The 19,603-nt window shown below is 36.5% G+C and overlaps 1 protein-coding gene across 3 annotated transcripts in view; it reads right to left on the minus strand.

The window, feature by feature from the left end:
- LOC148847168 (phosphatidylinositol 4-phosphate 5-kinase 9-like) overlaps positions 1–10,570 on the minus strand; it is a 47,213-nt gene extending 36,643 nt beyond the window's left edge. Inside the window, exons 1-4 of one of the 3 annotated variants that reach the window (XM_088950693.1) lie at positions 10,301–10,528; positions 7,426–7,695; positions 4,931–6,336; positions 1,099–1,266 (exon numbers count right to left, since the gene is read on the minus strand). In XM_088950693.1, the coding sequence (XP_088806819.1) occupies positions 1,099–1,266; positions 4,931–6,195 (1,433 nt within the window). In that variant the 5' untranslated portion in view covers positions 6,196–6,336; positions 7,426–7,695; positions 10,301–10,528. Of the gene's footprint in view, positions 1–1,098; positions 1,267–4,930; positions 6,337–7,425; positions 7,696–10,149 lie in introns of all 3 variants that reach the window. The other 2 variants (XM_088950690.1, XM_088950692.1) reach the window with 2 other exon arrangements.
- Positions 10,571–19,603: the final 9,033 nt, after the last annotated feature.

Below are 19,603 nucleotides of genomic sequence, written 5' to 3' on the forward strand. Positions count from 1 at the left end.
GGGTGCAAATGAATTGATCATGATCCGATTTGAATACAAATATAATCCTATTTTTCTGGATTCGGATATTCCCCCTGCAGATTTTTGGATCGGAATGGATTGGGAAATAGGATCCATTTAAAAATCGAATCACCCCCTATCCAATCCTATATATTGAATTTTTTTTTAATTTAATTTGTTGTATTATTTATGTTTTTTTGTAAAAAAACAATAAAAAATATTTGAAGAAATCCTTGTGCTTTTCGTTTTTCTTCATATAGATTGTTTTATTTCTTCTTTTTCCTATTAATAATTTGATAAATTTTACAAGCCTATGGGTAATCGAATTGGACCAGATCAGATCTGACGTCTTCAGTGGATTCGAATTCGAATTCTTTTTTGTAAGATCTGTCGAATCATTGAATCAAATCAGATTCAGATAGGGGCATATCCGAATCCAACTCGATCCGTTTGAATCCCTAATTTTTGGTCATAGAAGCATATAATCTTTTCCACAATCAAACCATTTATTCACAACCTCAATTTTATAATTAACTGGAGATGGACAGTATTGGTGCAGCACTATGGTTTCTTCTGATAAATAGCAAATCAAAAGATATTATCAGAAGTCTATGTACAGGTGGGAAAGGAACTATGGTAATGCCTTTAATCAATCAAAGGCAATACTCCCTCTATGTACAGGTGGGAAATGAACTCAACATTAGAAAAATTATTAAAGGCAACTTCAGCAATGCTGCAAACAAGTGTCTCAGTACAATAAATTCAAAAAGCTGGATGAAAAATCCAACTTGCCAACAAAATTGTTAAATAAAAGAAAAGCTTGAACATTAATTGGGAATGTCCAACGAGGCCAAATAACTAAAACAAAATGAAGACTGTTCCACAATTTTGACAAAACGGAAGAGGAGGTCAAAATAATTATGAATGATGTTGGCTGGCTAATCATAAATTCTTTAAGGGAAGAAATTATAGTCCTTTTTACTTTTCTGATTTTGATAATCTTTTTAGAAACAGTTAAGATATGCTTAAATTGTTCTCTTGTACTTTTATTATCATACAATACTATAAATTTTCAAAAATAGGGAAATAAGTACTAACCTGAAAACCATTGGACAATAGTCTTTCCACTTGAAATCCTCTGATTGGTGAGGAGGTGTTAATTGAGATCCTTCCTTGGGAAAGTTCATCCAAAAGCTTGCGCGTGGACCAAAGTCTGATGCACGAACTTCTCGCCTTTGTATTGGTGTTATTTTCCCAACAGTGTACCTAACCATATACTAATATATTTTCAACAAAATTTATGTATGGAAAATCCAATGATATGAATTCATGTTTATCAAGAAGATAAGAAACTTTTTCTCCAGTTAACATGGGTGAATATGTGTGTTAAATACGACTTCTTTACAATAAGAATAAAGTAAGAAATAAAATCCAAATCAAACACAACCAAAGCTAACAAACAACTGAAAAAGATCAGAAGCATAGACGAGTAGTGTGGTAGAAAATATGGTTTATTTCTAATACTAAACTTTTAAGATAACTTACTTACCTATATAGTGTATCTTAATAATGAAGTTAACAGTAATTCATGAATAGTGTAGCCATAGTTGTCAAGGAGATGCCTAGGCGACAAGGCGCCCTTGGAGGCTCGCCTCGCCCAATCACCAAACAGTTTTGTGTACTGTGTTATAAAATACTCTTATATCCATTTTATGTGTTTATATACTAACTTATTTTTATTATTTTCTTATTCGTTAGGGTTTAATCAACACAAAAATTGCTAACTGTTCTATTGAACCTATGGTTCAAAATATCGATACACCTCTGCGTTCGGTACTTATAATGATACTCCCTCTATTTCTTTTATTTTTTGGGTTTTCAATTTCATTTTTAAATATAACCATATATTATTTTAAAATTTGTGTTCCTGAAAACACCTATAAACAGGTGTATTGGGACCCCAAAGATACAATACAATATGCCCGATACGGGGCGTATCGTATCAAAATTTTGATCTTTGATTGAATCCTCGATGATTTCAGAACCTGAATCAATAAGCAAGGGAAGAACTTAAAGTTTTGTCTAATCAACACATTTTCTTCTTCAACATTTTCTTTTCTTCTTTTCCTATAAAAAAAGTATGGGTTCAGTCCCTATATTTTTTGAATTTTCTTTCCTTCTTTTTCTTCTCATAAAATGTTGATTTTTCTAGACTTAAACATGAAATTTATACTTCTCTTATGAAAATTATGGATAATTATTAAGGAAAGATGGTTATGGAACCTAGGGAACTACCTTAAGATATATGGTTTTACTTAAAAAACATCTCTCACCTAGGCATTGCCTAGGCGGCAACAAGGCGCCCCCCTATCATCTAGCCTCGCCTTGGTGCCTTGAAAACTATGAGTGTAGCTTTTCTACTGATTTGGCAAGTTTGAAATAGTGTTTTGTATCTCTAATAATAACAGAAAAGGGCCAAATAAGCCAGGCCTTGATAAACCAACAAGGATGAAAAAAACACCCCATAGTCAACAAAAAAGGAATGCAAAATGTAATATGTACACAATAATGCTCAGAGTATCTTCATACAGAATACTACTTAACCCTCAAGGAAGATAGTGCATCCCTTACAGGGGAAGTTTCAAGAAGTGGCCCTTTTTGTGTATTTCCCCGAATATGTAAATCTGATGGTGAATGTTGTTACCACTTACTAACCTCTTGTTCCTTTGCTGCAGACATTTGGGATTGGTTTTTCTCTTTGTCTGGATGCAGGTGGAACATGCCAATGGAGATTAAGATGTTGTTTGATCCATCTACCTTTGTGTGGCCAAAGAGAAGGGGAAGAATAATGTGGACATGCACTAGAGCAGCAATTATTTGGACCTTATGGGAGGAAAGAAATGCTAGAATCTTCCAAGAGAAATAGAGAAGCAAACAAGAAATTATGGATTGTGTATTCACCAGAGTTAAACATTGGCTATTAACTTTGAATCTGTTTAGACAGTTCTCCTTGATGATATTTGGAGGAATTGGTTGTCAGTAGCTTCTAGCTCAGTACAAAAGGTTAAAACAAGGCTGATATGGGCATCTCCCAGTGAAGATTTCTTGAAATTAAATTTTGATGGGAGTAGTCCAGGCAACCCAGGTCCTTCTGGAATTGGAGGGGTCATAAGAGATAGGGAAGGGAATCTGGTAGCACTTTTTTCAGGACCAGTGGGGAATGGAGACTCTATAAGGGCTGAACTGTTTGCGGTCCTACAAGATGTTCAAATTGAAAATTGAAGAAGAGATGAACTTGGAAAACCTGGTGATTGAAGGGGAGTCCAAGGTGGTGGTGGGCTGGATAAAAGACCCGAATTCAGTGGTATGGTGCTATCGAGACGAAATGAAGAAGTTCAGATGGTTAACACAGCAGATGAGTTTGATTATACAATGGGTGGGGAGGGAGGCTAATGCTCTGGTTGATTCATTAGCTAAGCAAGGGGTAAATAAGGATCAGTTGTATTGGGCTCAGTTATAATTCTGGTGCTGTTTTTTCTTTATGAGTGAGGCTGCACCTCGCGCCTCCACTGGGGAAGCTTGTAACAGTTGTTTATCTTTACTGATTTAATGAATCTTTAAAGAATTTTTACTTGTCAAAAAAAAAGGTTTCAAGTACATTCTTAATTCATCCAATATATACACAGGATGGGTGTTCTTTTGTATTGGATAACACAAAAGGAACACTTCTATTTCCAAATTGTGGCTTTGGGAGATCCACTGGTTTTGTGAGAATTTTGTTGGTACAGAAACCAGATTCCTAATTGTCATGAAAGTGCAACAAAACATAGTTGTCAAGAATCTGCCTTGGTGCCTGCCTACAATGTTTTCAAAACCAGACCGAACCGGAAAAACCAGGAACCGGTCAGGTGACTGGTTCTGTTTTACCCCAAAACCGCTATTTGGCCAAAAACCGTTGATTTGGTCAACAAACCCCGGGTGGTCAAACCGTCGAACCATTTGACCCGGGAACGGTTGTTGGCCGTTTTTTGGGTTTTTTAATTTTTTTATTTTTTTCAGAGCAGGTCTTCTGTTCGGACCAGACGATTAGACCGTTCAACCTGGGAACCAGACCCCAAAACGGTTCCCTGTCTGGTCCGGTTTTAAAAACCTTGCCTGCCTAGGCAACAAGGCACCCTTGATGGGGCACCTAACCTGAAGCCTTCATTGGGATTGTTTGGTTTTCCCTTTCCAAGAAAAATAGTAACAAAGATCTATGGTTATTCCAATAGGGTTTTTTGACTTGGTTATGGCTTAATTTTGTCAGAAGATTTCACAGAAGTATTTTCTGGTTGTTCCAGATTTCAAAATTAAGGAACAAGTTTTCGTGTTCCAAGTAAAATCTCAGTACTCACTACTGACAAGCTGAACACTGAGAGTTACTTGACGTAGCCTGCAGAGACCCCACAGGTAAAGGATTTCATACTTGAATTTGGGTAATATTAACGGTAAAATAAAGGCAATGCAGTTTAGCGGTCTGCATTATGACAAAATGGGAGGTTAGACACTAAGATAATGTCTTAGTTGAACATTAAAGCTCTCAATGATATGGGTAAATGCAATATTAATGAGTTTTTTTATAAAACATAAGCATATCGAATTTTCAACTACACATAACTCACAGTAAAACAGTAAAACCACCACAAAACATAAGACATTCATCTATTTCAAGAAGAGCAGTTTGACAAAGGTTAGCTGTCAGATGAGGACAAGTACAATTTATCAGTTGAATGATGAATTAAACTAAAAATAAAGAAATGATGAAGAATATGTATAAGATCTGTCAAGGATAGGAACTAATGATGCACCAAGAACTAGAAGTCTGGATCCATGAAGGATGGAAATGCATAACAGCTGAAAATGAAAAAAAAAATCAGTAAAGTGATAATACCTAATCCCGAGCTGCAAGCTGAGCATCAGATCATAACTCCTGTGACCTTTAATGATTGTTTCACCAGGCCTTTTGACCTCTTTTGCAAGTTTCTTCTGCCGCCTTCTTGCCCTTCTGGATGATGATGAAAAATTGTTCAGTACAACCTCACTGATAAGAACTCCCTGCATGTATTCTCGCTCTAGGATTGGAGCACTCATTTTGGTATCTTTCTCATCACCTTCTAAAGTAGATTCTCCTGAATTCAATGACAAATCATGTCCAATAACTTTTTCAATAGATACCTCAAGACTCCAACGTCTTTCCAAGGAATAATTTCTGGAGCGAGATTGCTCAAAATTTATAAGGCTTCCTTTGGAGAGTTTATCATATGAACCACGACGTGACCCCTGATTACTGCTTACTTTGACATTCCCCATATCCACAGAAGAAGCATGACGGATGTGTGAGTGATGATTTTGCTTTCTCAGATCTGGCAATAGCCCTCTTTTTCTGAGAGCATTGAGGTAAAGTTCTTGTACAGCTGGAAATCTATTACCTTTTGGGTAGAAAGCTCCAGTTCCATCCTTCAAACCCCTTGTCCAAGTTCCAACATAGCAACCACCATCACTCCATGCATATATGCCAAATCCATGCATCATACCATCCAACCAGTTTCCTTCAAATGAATCCCCATTTGTCCAAGTAAGAGTTCCTTTTCCAGACATTTTACCCCCTTTCATGTTGCCCAGATAAACATTTCCATTAGCCCAGACATACTTACCGGGCCCTTCTATAACTCCCTGGATCCAGGACCCTTCAAAAACATCTCCATTGGGATAAGTCTGACATCCTAACCCATGTTTAAGGTTCAACCGCCAACGTCCCTTATAGATAATGTTATCAGGTCCAGAATATGTTCCTGTACCATGCATATAACCACCAGAAAATTCACCATCATAAACAGCTCCTGAAGGCCATTGGATATTCCCAACTCCATTCCTCATCCCCCTTCTCCATTCACCCTCATATACACAACCATCTGCCCATACATACTTCCCTGAACCTTCTGGCATGTTACCCAGCAAGGACCCAGAATATGATTCTCCATTAGGAAGTAAGAGCTCACCAACTCTAAAGCCAATGGTTTCAAAAGATGCATGAGAAACTTGCCCATTGGAAATATGGTCTTTGTCACCTATTGAAATAGCATCAAGAGATCTAGTTCTTTCTGCACATGAAAGTGCCCCTGTAGCATTATCAACAGGTACCACAGGGCCAGACATGCATAATGACTAAAAGATTTGTGCCACTTACTATATGATAAGAATTAGGTATTCACATAAACTGAAAGACAAGTTTTAGATACCATAAAGCACTTTATATGGACATTGCAATGACTTCACAAAATCTTCTCACTCTTCAACCTGATAAAATAAAACAAGAACACAGTAAGGAACAGTTAATGACATATGCTTTTAAACCAAAAATATGCCATCAACCACATGAAATGAATGGAAATACCAATGCAAAAAAAATGAAAAGAAAAATGAAAATCCCATAAGACATGCAACAAATAATCAAAAAACAAGCTCCAAGGCCCACTAAAAATAAGCTGCTTCCCATTCCAATTGCCACTAACCACAATATTTGAATGAAAATTGCAAGTTAAAAGATTTACAGTATTGATATCAATTAAGGGTAAGAATGTCTTGGCCTGCAGACAGAATAGCAATGACCATCCAAGCTTTCCAATTTCTCGACTAAAAGGTTCAAAATCCCATCAAAATATCGATGTTATGACACACAAAAATATAAGAAACCAGTAAGCCAGAATTTCATCTATTCTTCTTAGTTTCTTATCTTTTATGTGTTGTATTCTTCATAGTTACTAATAAAGAAAAAGGTTATGATAGACCTATGGAAAGGTATTTTGCAACTTAAGCATACAAGGAAACCAAGGGCACCTGTATCTTAGTTGTACAAGGTTGAGATCCAAAATCTCCAATGGAACTACTTTGGTAAAGAAACATTTACTTTCATGGAATAAATAAGTCATTTTAGACTTTATAAAGAAACACAATAATTATGATGCAGAACCATTACAAACAACCCTGTTTCGTGTTAGTCAAAGAAATAAAACAGAGAAGTTATCAACGGGCAAGAACAAAGAAAATTAGAGGGAGTAGAATGTGTGGAATCTGAACCACATGAGACAAAGGAAAAGTCAACATCCAGAGAAAGGTTTCTAAAGCTATTCAGAGTAATCACCTTCATCATGAAGCATGAGTTGTTGATTTACCCCTTAAATTCCCCTACTTTAAATAAATGAAACCTAATGGCATTCTGCCTTCTACACTTAAGAATGTGCAGTTAGCCACTTGGCCCCCTTATTACACTGTTATATATTATTAACAAAGTCACTTTAATCATGGCTAAAGAAAAAAAAATGTTTTGTATTGATAAAGGAGAACGGGAAGGAGCTCATATAAGAGAACGAAAAGCTTGACTCTTACCACATAAAAGGGAGCAGGCTAAAGGATCCATGAAGCATGGCACCACAATGTGCAGAGTAACAAATGATAACCCTTTGAACCCTTAATCCCCAATATTTCTATGCTTGCCTCGATAAAATCACTACTGTTATTCTTACAACTTCTTCTGTTCCTCCCCCTCCCCTCCCTTTGAACCCTTAATCATCCCAACAAATATTCAAAGAAAGCATCCGCCGCATGATACCCCAAATTTCTGAAACCACATCTTGCCACCAATGGTCATCAATCCTACTATAGGAATCAGTTGTAACAAAAAGTGGCACCAAAGTAGAATCAAGTAGGTCATATGCTCATGAGATGATTAACAGTAGTCAGCTATGCTAGATAAAGTAAACATTGCATTATAAGTGGTGATAAGCAATAATAAAGCCTATATGCACAGCATAAATCCATTAAAAGGATCATACACATTGTGTCATGGAATTATACATTTTTTTCAACACTTGTGCAGTTAACAAAAATCATTAATCTACTAAACAAAAGAATGACCAACAGCATCCCTAAGGTTTTTTTGCATAACCAATTAGATGATAATTTGAGATGTGATCCTGGATTATGTTACAAGGTCAAAATCAACCCAAAGTTTATTGGAGTAAATGACAATCCGTTTTAACATATTCAACAATGGAGCCATCTCACTGAAGTAGGAACTAGGACACATGAAGTTGTCATTGAACTGTTTCGTGAAATCTATCTCTAGTCTTAAGCTTCAACCTGGATAGTTTATGCACCAGAAAGATGTAGTTGAGTGGTTAAGCTTGGTTGGTAAATGGTAAACCATCATATCTCAATTATAATTTCACTTTTCAAATGTGATGCATAGTCAAGAAATTCCCATTATGACTGGAATAAGTATCCACATGTGCCTTCTTTATTTTCCCTCTTTTTTTTCCCAATTGCATGTCCTACAAAGTCGTGGACATAATTTTAACTCTTCTTTTCTTATGATTGCACAGATAAAATGCGGTCCAAAATTCTTAGATGTTGAAAGATTGTCATTTTAGGCCAGTATCTACTTTCTGTTCTAAGATAAATTACCAGGTATTCTGATATAAATCCAGAACTATCAATAATGGGGCAGCCAAAACCACAGATGGGTCCTTTATCTTTCTCTTTTGGACTCAACATCATCCAGTGTCACAATGTCAATGTTCTTCAGTAGTGGTACAATGACAGCCAAGATTGATGCTAAACACAATGGAACTCCATAACACTCAAGGGGAGTTTGGTGGGTTCCCGCTAAATCACAACGGTGAAGATCCCTTTTTTTGTGTGCAAGTACCTAGCTGAAGTCTATACCTATCACCCAAATGCTACAATCATGGGGTTACGGGCTTTTGTTAATAATGTGATCCAGAAGATCATGAGAGTAACTAACTTTCATATAATTTCAACATGTGTCAAAGACCCTAGTAGGTTGGGTCCATCAACAATGCTTGAAAGTTGTTTTCATTGCCAAAGATTATCTAGATTTCAGAGAAACCAACAGGATCTTCCCCGTCACCCCCATTCATTTAACTTTAGCCCTTTATGTAATGTTGTGATTGTAAAAACATTGCATCCTTAGGTTTTACTAAATGGCATCACTTGCATGCTCTCTTGGTTACAAGTCTATGTAGATGAATTGAAATGTCAGCTCTTCTTGATAAGATCAGACAACGGGTTACACCAGAATTGCATTATGAATTCCTATCTCATTCACCTATATGATCATGAAAATTGACACTGCATGTTTACCAATCAAAAAAAAAAATCACACTGCATGTGTTTGGCTCCTCTCAACTATATAATAAAAATAAACACCATGCCATTAAGGTTTTATCCAAACAACTCAGAAAATCCAGGTCTAGATTATGCAAGTAGTTACTACTTACTAGTAGTAAGTGCTAACATGTCTACACTATGCTACTATTTACTAGTTATCATTCTGCCAATGCCATAAAACCATTTCATGTCCTCCAAATTTCAAAAATTACTATTGATTAGAGGTAACCTCTTAACTCTATCCAATCATCATGCATCCTACTACAGAAAGACAAAAAGAGGAGAAAAGAATACACAAATGAAAAAGACCAGGTCATGATGTACAATTGTAAGGGGTATTTTTTTTCTTATTTAATTCAATGTTTTTATGGGGAAACATCTATCAAAAAGTTAGTTACAACAACAGAACCCATACCGACAAACTGAATAGATTGGCAATGTTCATTGTTCATGACGCCAATAAGAAAACAATGGGGACTAAAATAAGTAATCTCAAAGGTAAGGAACCTTATAACGCTTGAAGATTTCAACGTGCAAAAATAATCAAACTAATAGAAAACTACATTACAAAAATTAGAGAAAATTAAGGGGTATTTTCCAAGGATAAAACAACCAACTGTGATAAAAGCTTTCGGAAACTATGACCATGGAGGACTACAAGGACATAAATTGTTTTTATTTGAAGATTTCACATGTCATTGAAATGTATAAAGTGATAATTCAGGAGTTTCGTTAGCTCCACCAAAGAATGGAATATGTTGACTGAATTCTGTAACTATAAAATCTACCTCTTTTCTCTTCTTTCTCTCCATTTCATCCCTGTGAATCTAAAAATCTTCATTTCCAGATAATTACAAGCTCTGAACTTCGAAGAATAATAAAAAGACTAAACCACTAACACAAACGAAAAAAAAAACATACCAAAAACTCCACACAATCAAACAAAATCTTCAAACCCCTTCAACAGTTACAATTCCATAGTCAAAGTCTGGCGGTTCTTGCAAATCGGATTCATATGCAAAGATCTAAAAGCAGAAGCAGACCAAATTTCCTAACAACAGAAAGGCAATACCATGAGCAAGGAACGAGGAAATCAGACGAAGAAAACCAACAGCTCCACTTGGAAAACTGTAGTGTAGTAGTTGGTGGTTGTTACTGGCGGTGGCGGTGGCGGTGGCGGGGGTTGTGGCGGTGGTTAAATTTCATTTCAGGTTGGTTTTGGTCACAGGAGGACTGAGGACACAACAGAGCGATTTCAAGTGAGAATCGACTCCAACCAGGTACTGCCCAAGAACCAGACACACAATACAGACCACGCGAATTCAATTAATGTCTCGATATTCTTCTACTTTTCCTCTTATATACAATATAAAACTTCCAAACGGGGATTAAAATATTAACCAAAATATTCGTTGGTTACTGATCCCCAGTTACTCACGTACAACAGCATCTTAGAACTTCACCTTTGACTCGGGATGGTGTGGCTTGATTGAGACGTTGCCAGCCGCTGATGCTTCCACTGAGCTCTGATATATTACTTTAAAGTCTACGATATTAAATGATGCTCTTACTTTTCTTACAGTGCGGGTCCCACTCATCGCTACCCTTTGACGTAAGATCGTATGAAAAAGGAGTTGATGATAAAAGAGAGGAGAGAATCAAAGGGATGTCTTGTCCGCGAACTGTTATATAATAGGGAAATTTCAGATTAATACCCACTTTGGTCTCCCCAAACTTTAAAATGTGAAAGTTTAGTATCGGAATTTTCAAAACGTTATCTGTTATTAATCAATTTCTTAATCAGCCGTTAAAAATGACATTTGAAAAGATATAAATACCTTTTAAGTGTCATATAATTTTTTTATCAACCATCCAACACTGATAAATAAGGTTCAAAGTATGACATATATCCGCCAATAGTGGGTATATCATTCCACGACCTCTCTGATACATCCCTATAGTGGGTATATCAGGGGTTTGACCTGTTCACGGGGTGGAGGAGACCTAAACAGGCCCCTTTGAACTGGTTTCAGAAAATAAAAAAAAACAGTATCGATATGCTCATACCGTATTAAGTATATCAATATTTTGAACCTTGTTGATAAGAAATAAATAGTCCTAAATCCTTACCTCTTTTATTTAAAAAAATTGGAATTACATCTCAATCTGAATTCTAATAACCCCAACTTTATTGAATAAAAGAATCCAAAATTTGAGATTATTCATTTTTATCGATATTTAAATGATTGATAAAGATGATTTAATAACACTAAAAAAGCATTTGTATCTTTTCAAATGATATACAACGGCTGGTTAATAAATTGGATAATTACATATACTGGATTGACACTTTTGAAAATTCTTGTCGCATTTTAAAGTTTAGAGACGAAAGTGGCGCAAATTAGCTATGCCTGTTGCTTTTTAGATTTGTCGAGTGACGCTATTACGGACCCACCGGTCAAACAATGAGATGAATTAGCTCCAGTAGAATCTCCTCTAGACAGCTGCGGTCCTATAATGGCTGTAGTCCAGTAATTCACTTAATGACGATTAAGAAGTTAACAAGACAATCAAGCCACACATCGGCAATGAAGGGAGATGTTCCCGATCTGCGGCCGGAATGGAGTCTGGGTTAATTGCAGGGGAAAAAACGTGTACGGACTTTTCTCTACATATGGAGCCTATGCAGAACCAATTGACTAAGGTTACGTTTGGTTTGCGAATAGCTGTAAGCGGAATTGGAATGTGCCAGTCTGATTCCAACTCTTTCGTTGGATGGATCGAAATTCTATTCTCATTTTTGGTGGAATGACTATTTCCTCTCCCTCCTTTGATAACTAAATCTTATTTCAATTTATTCAAATTTCCATCTTCATTCCTATCTGAACCAAATAGATTATGTAAATAGACCATTCTGATTCTAATTTCTAAAGATTTTGATTCCAATTCCAATTATGAACCAAATGGATGTTAAATCTTTCCCTGTCATTGGTGTCCATTAACAAAAAGATGAAAAAATACTATTTAATATGTCATTTTTTTAAATTTTTGAAATGTACCATTTGAATCGAGGTTTTTAAAACCGACCCAAACAACAAACCGGTCAGGGGTCTGGTTCTCGGGTCAAATAGTCCGATCATTCAAATTGAACAGACGGCCCATTTTGACAAAAAAAAATAAATAAATAACCGACCAAACTGTTGAATGATTTAAATGGTTCAAACAGTTTGACCTGAATCAACAATTTACTGGCCAAATCAACAGTTTGGGGGAAATAATGGTTTTGGGTAAAACAGAACCGATCACCTGACCGGTTTTCTGGTTTTTCTGGTCCGATCCGATTTTAGAAACCATGATTTGAACAACACCGTATAAGTCTTCTTCACATGACAAACTTTCTCCCTTGGTATTTGACTATTTGGTAAAGCTTTCTACCGGATAAAGATGTCCAATAAAACTATTTCCAACCCAAAAACTAAATGGGGGATCATTTCCCTCTCTGTTGCTGCAAAGTACTCTAAGTAGGTGAGTAGGAGGGATCATCTCCCACTCAAAAACTAGCTTTTGAGGATGTCATCTTAACTCTGGTTAGTCCCATGTCCATTTGTGTTCTTGACCTTCAATCAAGTAAATGTTGAAGATTGCGTTATTGTTTACAAGGTGAATATTTAGTTTTATTTTGATAATTTGAAATTTGATGAAAGGAAAAATCGATTTACAAAAAGGTAATATTGGGTTTTAAAAAAAAATTACATTATCACATAGTGTCACATGTAAACGGATACAATGCTAATGATAGAATCAATTGTCAAAAAGCTAAAGGTAATTTAAGACAATATCTAAATAGCAGGAGTGGAGTTGGTCAATTTCCTAAAAATTAAGAGTAGTTTAAGAGATTTGTCCTAAAACTCCCCATTCCCCACAAAACATGCCCTGGGGATGCAAATGGATCTGATCAGTTTCGAATCAAGGTATATTTGAACCCAATCCGACACTATTCATGTCAAATCCAATCCAATCCGAATATCTAGTTGGATCTGATAGGACTTGATTTGAATTTGAATTTTATCGATAAGTCGGATCTTTGGATCTAATCCAGTTTGGCTTATTTTCTTTAAAAAATAATAAATCGTTAAAAGAAAAATAAAATATACTAATTTAAATAAAGTAAAAAACAAAAAATATAGGTAATTTTTAATTATTTTCATCATATATACATACATGTTTTTTATTAAAATAAATAATGTAACAAATTTATAAAATATATTTATAAATAAATAAATAGATAACATATATATGTATTATATATATGTTTATAAATATATAATATATATCGGATTGAATCTTCACGGATCAGATAAGGGGCGATTCTAACTCAACCCGATTTATGGCCATATCATATTATCCGACCCAATGATCCGAACAGGGGTGACCTGAATTCGATCAAATAGGATCAGATTGAATCATGATTTGATCCATTTGCACCACTGGCATGCCCCTACATGCACTGATGCCCAATGTGCATTGGGAATATCTTTTGTGCTTATCGGGGAGATGTTCCCAATGCACACTTAGATGGAGTCCGCATTCTATGCATCTATGGGGTTCATGGGAAGTGTGAACCCGCCAATCATAGGAGACCACGTAGTTTGGGTAACATTGAGGGTAATGTTAATGGGCCTTTGGCCATTAGCCTGAAGTAGCCAGTTCAACCAAATACAAAATGACAATCGACCATATTCAAACTCTTACTCCCAATTTTCTCTTCCACCGAACCTTACCCCCACAAGCACCAGCAAACTCAACCCACAGAGACCGGATCTGCTTCTCACACCTGGTGCCTCACAGGCACATCCTATCATGTATCGGGAACATCTTCCGTATTTATTATTCATGAGAGATGTTCCCAATGGACAGTGGATGTGCATGTGAGGCGCCCATTTGTGAGGAGCAGATCCCGTCACCAACACACACCGATGCTAGTCAACTCAAAAGCCACCAGTGCAGCGAGAGGGCTTTCATCCGACAGTACATTTTCTGGTTGTTCTTATTCCTCCCTAATGTTTTTTATGGTTTTCTTTTTTCAATAGATCAAATGTGAGTTACTTGAAGCAGAGAACGGTGGCGTATATCTCTTTCCTACGAATTTGAACTCATGGACTAAAGATGCCAAGAAGAAGAAGGGGAAATACCATACCTGCTGGAATGCCCAGATTTCTTGCCGCCGTTGCACAGTCAAGGATGGGTTAGGTCTCGGAGGAGATGAGGACAAGAGATGGGGAGGGGAGAGCTCAGATTTCTTGCCGTCTATTCACACTTTTTTTTTTTTTTTGCGTTTTTAGTTGTTTTCAGGTGATTTAATCAGCTAACGGCTGAATACCCGTTAGAGTTAGTGATTCTGCAAAAAGCCGACGTGGCCTCCTCTAATTGGCGGATTCACGGAAAACGCATCTCATGAACCCACAGATGCATACACTTAATGTGCATGTGGAGCACAATTAAGAATCTATTCATAACAGAGTTCTCTTACACCAATCGTAAATTGGTATGAGAAGAGATCGGCTTTTATCATAACAAATCTGTGCTCACACAATTCTAATATCATTTTGCAAAGTTGCATTGGAAATATCTCTATGAAATAAAGCATACAAACGAAGATATTCTCAATACAAGTCAGTAAAGCGCTTGAATGGACTTTGCCGTGACTGAAGCGAAACTCGTGTGAGAATTACTATTTGTATTTGAGAATAAATCCCAATTGTGTAAGATCTGATCTGAAGAACGTCCCAAGTCCCAACAAGCCATCGCAACCGTATATGAAAAAGCATCATTTGTGGCGAGATGCCTTTAATATACGGCTACAATGACTTGTTGGGACGTTCATGGTTTTTTTTTTAATATTTTTTAAAGAAAATGGATTCAGAATTATGTTTGAAGTTTCCAATTTTGACGGGCAAACACGAATCCGAATTATACAGACTTCCTAATTAGGTGTCAGCTCTACGTCACAAATCCATTTTCCAATAAAATGCATGCTGTTTGATAAGTCGTTTTTTAAATAATGTTTTCTCAGACCACGCTGTAAAAAATTGGAAAAGGTGTGGTCTGTTTTTTTACGGTAACACTTTCTTAAAAACACCTATGTAGCAGCAATTGAGAAAATGCTTTTTAAAAAACAACATATTTATACAGCACCATTTTCTGTAAAAACGCCTTTCAGAAATCAAAAAAACAACATCGATCCCAAATACCGTAGAAGGCAAAAACATAACGGCAACCGCATAAGAAATCACATGGCAAAACCAGGTGGCTGGCCTAAGTAGAGCAGCCCGACATGAATATTGGATGGCCCCCGGGTCCTGACAAACATTGTTAACGGTAGGTCGGCAGCTCAGATCGCGACCAGTGGATCATAGATCTAAACCGTTGAACAGGTCGTCGACGTTAAGTGGTGGACCAGATGCTTTATCTAGCCGTACAATTGGAAATGTCAAATTGTTGAAAATTGAAAATTGAAAATGACCAAAGCTTTTTTTCTCCGCCACTACTCGATGATTTCTGATTTCTGAATGGACAAAACGGACGACGACGAGACGAGCACCAGACATTTTTTTTTTTAACTAATGAGGTTTCTTTCAGCAACTCCGTGAACGATCCCCATCAAATGTAGTGGCGGTCCATAGGCCACATTGCATGTGATGTGCTTTTAAACACAAAAAGGAATTGGAAAGATTCAAAATGGACAGTGTTTAGATCCGAAGCTGTGACCTCCGAGAAACACATATATCAACATCTTAAAAGCTTATACCAGCTTTTGTTTTGGCATGTTTTTTTGGGGAAATCCATGCTGCCGAAAAGACATGATATCGAAAGGAGTTGGAATGTGCATCTCACACCGTCATATGCATTTGTAATATTTTTATATTTGTGTATTTTTGTTCATGTGGATATATTCTTAATGCATAGTTGCAATTGGCTGTGGATATGATGGTTAATCTCATTTTCAACCAATGTTTTTAAAGATCAAACGGTCCGATCAAAAAAATTAGAATCAGTTCCGTTTAACTTTAAAATCAATTTTTTTGGCAAAAGATCATTGATTTGGTCAATGAATCATTGATTTTAGTAGTTGAACTGTCAAATCATTTGACCCGAGCATGGTTTTAGGTCATTTCTTGTGTTTTTTATTTATTTTTTATTTTTGTTTAAATGGGCCATCCATTCAGACAGGATGGTCGGACTGTTTGATTCAAGAATCAAACCCTAAAATGATTCTTTGTCCAATCCAGTTTTAAAAACCTTGCTTTTAACATAACAATTGGATTATTTGCAAACAAAAGCTTTGTATACATTAAAAGAATAGAAATCCAATTGTACTTTAGGAATATCTCATCATGAATTTAACATATATAGATGTAGGTCTCTTGGGAGACATCTGATCATGTTGACACGTTTTTGTTGAGAGCAAACGAGTCTCAAATAAAAAGTTTTCATCAAGAAAAATGACTGTAAATTTTGATGAATATCATTTGATTGATTACCACTTTTTATGATACCGTTGATTGATTACAAGTTTTATATTACACATTATGGAACAGAATAGGGTATAAACAAAAGCAAGTGCAAAATTGATACTTGATTAAAAAATTCTACATCGCAATAGGCTTAGATTTCAGGGCATAACTTTCCATTTAAATTTTTACAAAATCCCAACATGAGTCCAAATTAGACCCTTAAAATCTATAGAACTTATCACATAAGTCTGTAAGTTATGGGTTGATGATGTGTAAAAGTGGCACATCAGTCACTCACTGTCACGTGGACATCCAAAGCCACTTCGGATCGCGTTGGCACCTAACGTGGCAAGACTTCGGGAAAGTGCCTATTAATGATGAGGCTCATGCCGACCAAATGCACCTAAGCTCGACTGGAGACAGGTTGGCAAAACTGACCTAGGACATCGGTCATCACCTCGGAACATTCATGCGACCTAGACATTTGGCAAGTTGCCCGACCTCATAGAGGCCGACCTACGTGATTTATCTGCTTTGATCCATTCAAACCATTTACTGATCCCAAGATATTTGCAGGGCACGTCGTCCACATAGTGACAATTACATGAGTCTCCCCCGTTTCTTGGGGAAATGGTGAATGGTCGACTTAGTGTCCGTTCTCTAGTGTTCCCCAGATTTTGGTGGTGGTCGGAGATGTTCCAGCTGATCCCAAAGTCCTATATAAGGGCAACCTCTTTCCCTCTAAGGCTTTGATAAGTTCTCTTCTCTACTCTCAACTCTCTCTAGCTTTCACACCTCAATACTAACTTGACCATCATAGCTCCCTTGTTTGGATCCACCACATGGACACTCTGGCATTTGCTTTTCAGATTTGATTGTGTATTTTCATGTTGGAGGGATATTGAGTGACCATTTCAACCATTTGGTTATCCGTTATGGTTGTAAATGCATTTTTGGGATGTATTTAATAATGTATTTTAAATCATAAATTATTTGTAGGAAATATGGCAAGATAAAAGTCCGGATCAAGTCCTAAATGTGCAGCTGTAGTTGCATGCTGGGACAAAATCCAAACTCGACCATATAGGTAACGACTAACGTTTTAACCAAAAAGGCAGGGAGCATTCATTTATTGGATTTTGAGAGGGGGGAAAGTTGGTCAATGGGATTTTAGTTCCCATTGACCAAGAAACCCATGTTCTTTTTTTTTTTAGATTTATGTGGAAATCTGAGAAAATTTATTTTCCTAGGTATCACTTATCTCCTAGGTGGGTAAATGACTTTCCCACTTGGGGTGAAGTTGCCTACACTTGAATGAGACAAAATTCCCCATTTGATAATTGATTTTTATGGCTAAAATGGTTATTGTCTTATTTACCTTAGAAATAAAAAGAACATGGATGAATACACTTATCCCCATGAAACACTTATCCAGGTAAGTGCATTTACCTAAGTAAGTAACTTACCAAAAAAGTGAACAAGGCCAAAAGTTCTTTTGCAAGTTGAGCCATGGGGAAGTGATTTGGGCACATCTACTTTTTATAACTCACCCAAATCACGAATCAGGGTCTACTACTCTCCATTGAGCGCTCCCAATGCATGGCTGCAATGTGCTATGGGGTTGGTGAGGGGAAACTCTAACCTATGGTAGCAAAGTTTGATTCCTTATACATGTCTATTTTGAGTCAAGATCTGCTCCTCACAAAGAACTTTGATATCTATTCTAAGTTTAGCATGTATGACTAAGGATGTCAATGGGACGGTTTTGGATTAAGCCCATCTATTCTAAAATCGATTTAAACAGATTGAACGAACGAACGAGACATATTGAATTAGATCAATCCAGTCCAAAATATTTATTAGATTGGATTAAACCTGATCCACCCATAATAAATTTATATTGAATTTGATTGGATTAAGTCGATATCTAATCCATTGATATAAGTTAAGAATATAGGTGTTAATGGACCCGGTGTGAGTTGAAATCAAACTAAATCAAAACGAATTTAAATATATTGTACAGTCCAGACCTGGATTGAACTTTCCAGTCCAATTGACACCCCTATCTATGACTGCCTTCGATTTGAATTAAATAATCTTACAAATGGACACTCAAGAATTAACTTATTAACCCCATAAAAGCTGTTAAATTTTTATATGATTGTATAATAGGATATGGAATCAATGATAATACCCTAAATTAGTGATAAAATGCATATAGCCCACAACTTCTCAATCTCCCACTTAGCCTTTACAACTGGTGTGGGGTATTATCATTAGTTCCACCATCACATTTTATTCAAAAAATTGAACATGCCACTTGGCTCAGGTATCTGACGGGTTGCAGCAGAGACTTGGAATTGATTTCCCCACCTTCACCTAGATTTAAGTGGTGGGGTTGTGGGTATGGGGCAGGTGGCAATGTTGGATTGCATAGCCCCATAAAGTTGAAAAGGTTATCCTTCTTTGATTCAGGCATCCATCCTATTCCCATCCACAACCACCAACCCTAGTGGGAGCAGGATTTAATCTTGAATCTCCATCTCAACTAGCCAGAGACTTACCAGCTGAGCAGTTGACAGTAACAGTAAGACACCATCACCCAAAAAAATCTCAATTGATATTTGATGGTTGTATATTAATTATAAAATAGACATTCTATAAATGCCAGCCAATAAAAAACCAAAAGAAGGGTATTGGGATAGGTTTCAAAGCTGACAATGACGGAACAGAACATTCTATACTAAACTTAAGGCTACATTCTAATAAGCTTCAGGATTCGTGCTTTTAAGGTCTAAAAGCACAAAGCCTAAAATTTAACCTTTGTCAAGCTTAGAAGTGTTTAGACTTTAAATTATGAT

The sequence above is a fragment of the Nelumbo lutea genome, chromosome 6, assembly GCF_056320005.1.
Source record: "Nelumbo lutea isolate HS-2025 chromosome 6, American lotus-T2T, whole genome shotgun sequence".
NCBI lineage: Eukaryota > Viridiplantae > Streptophyta > Magnoliopsida > Proteales > Nelumbonaceae > Nelumbo > Nelumbo lutea.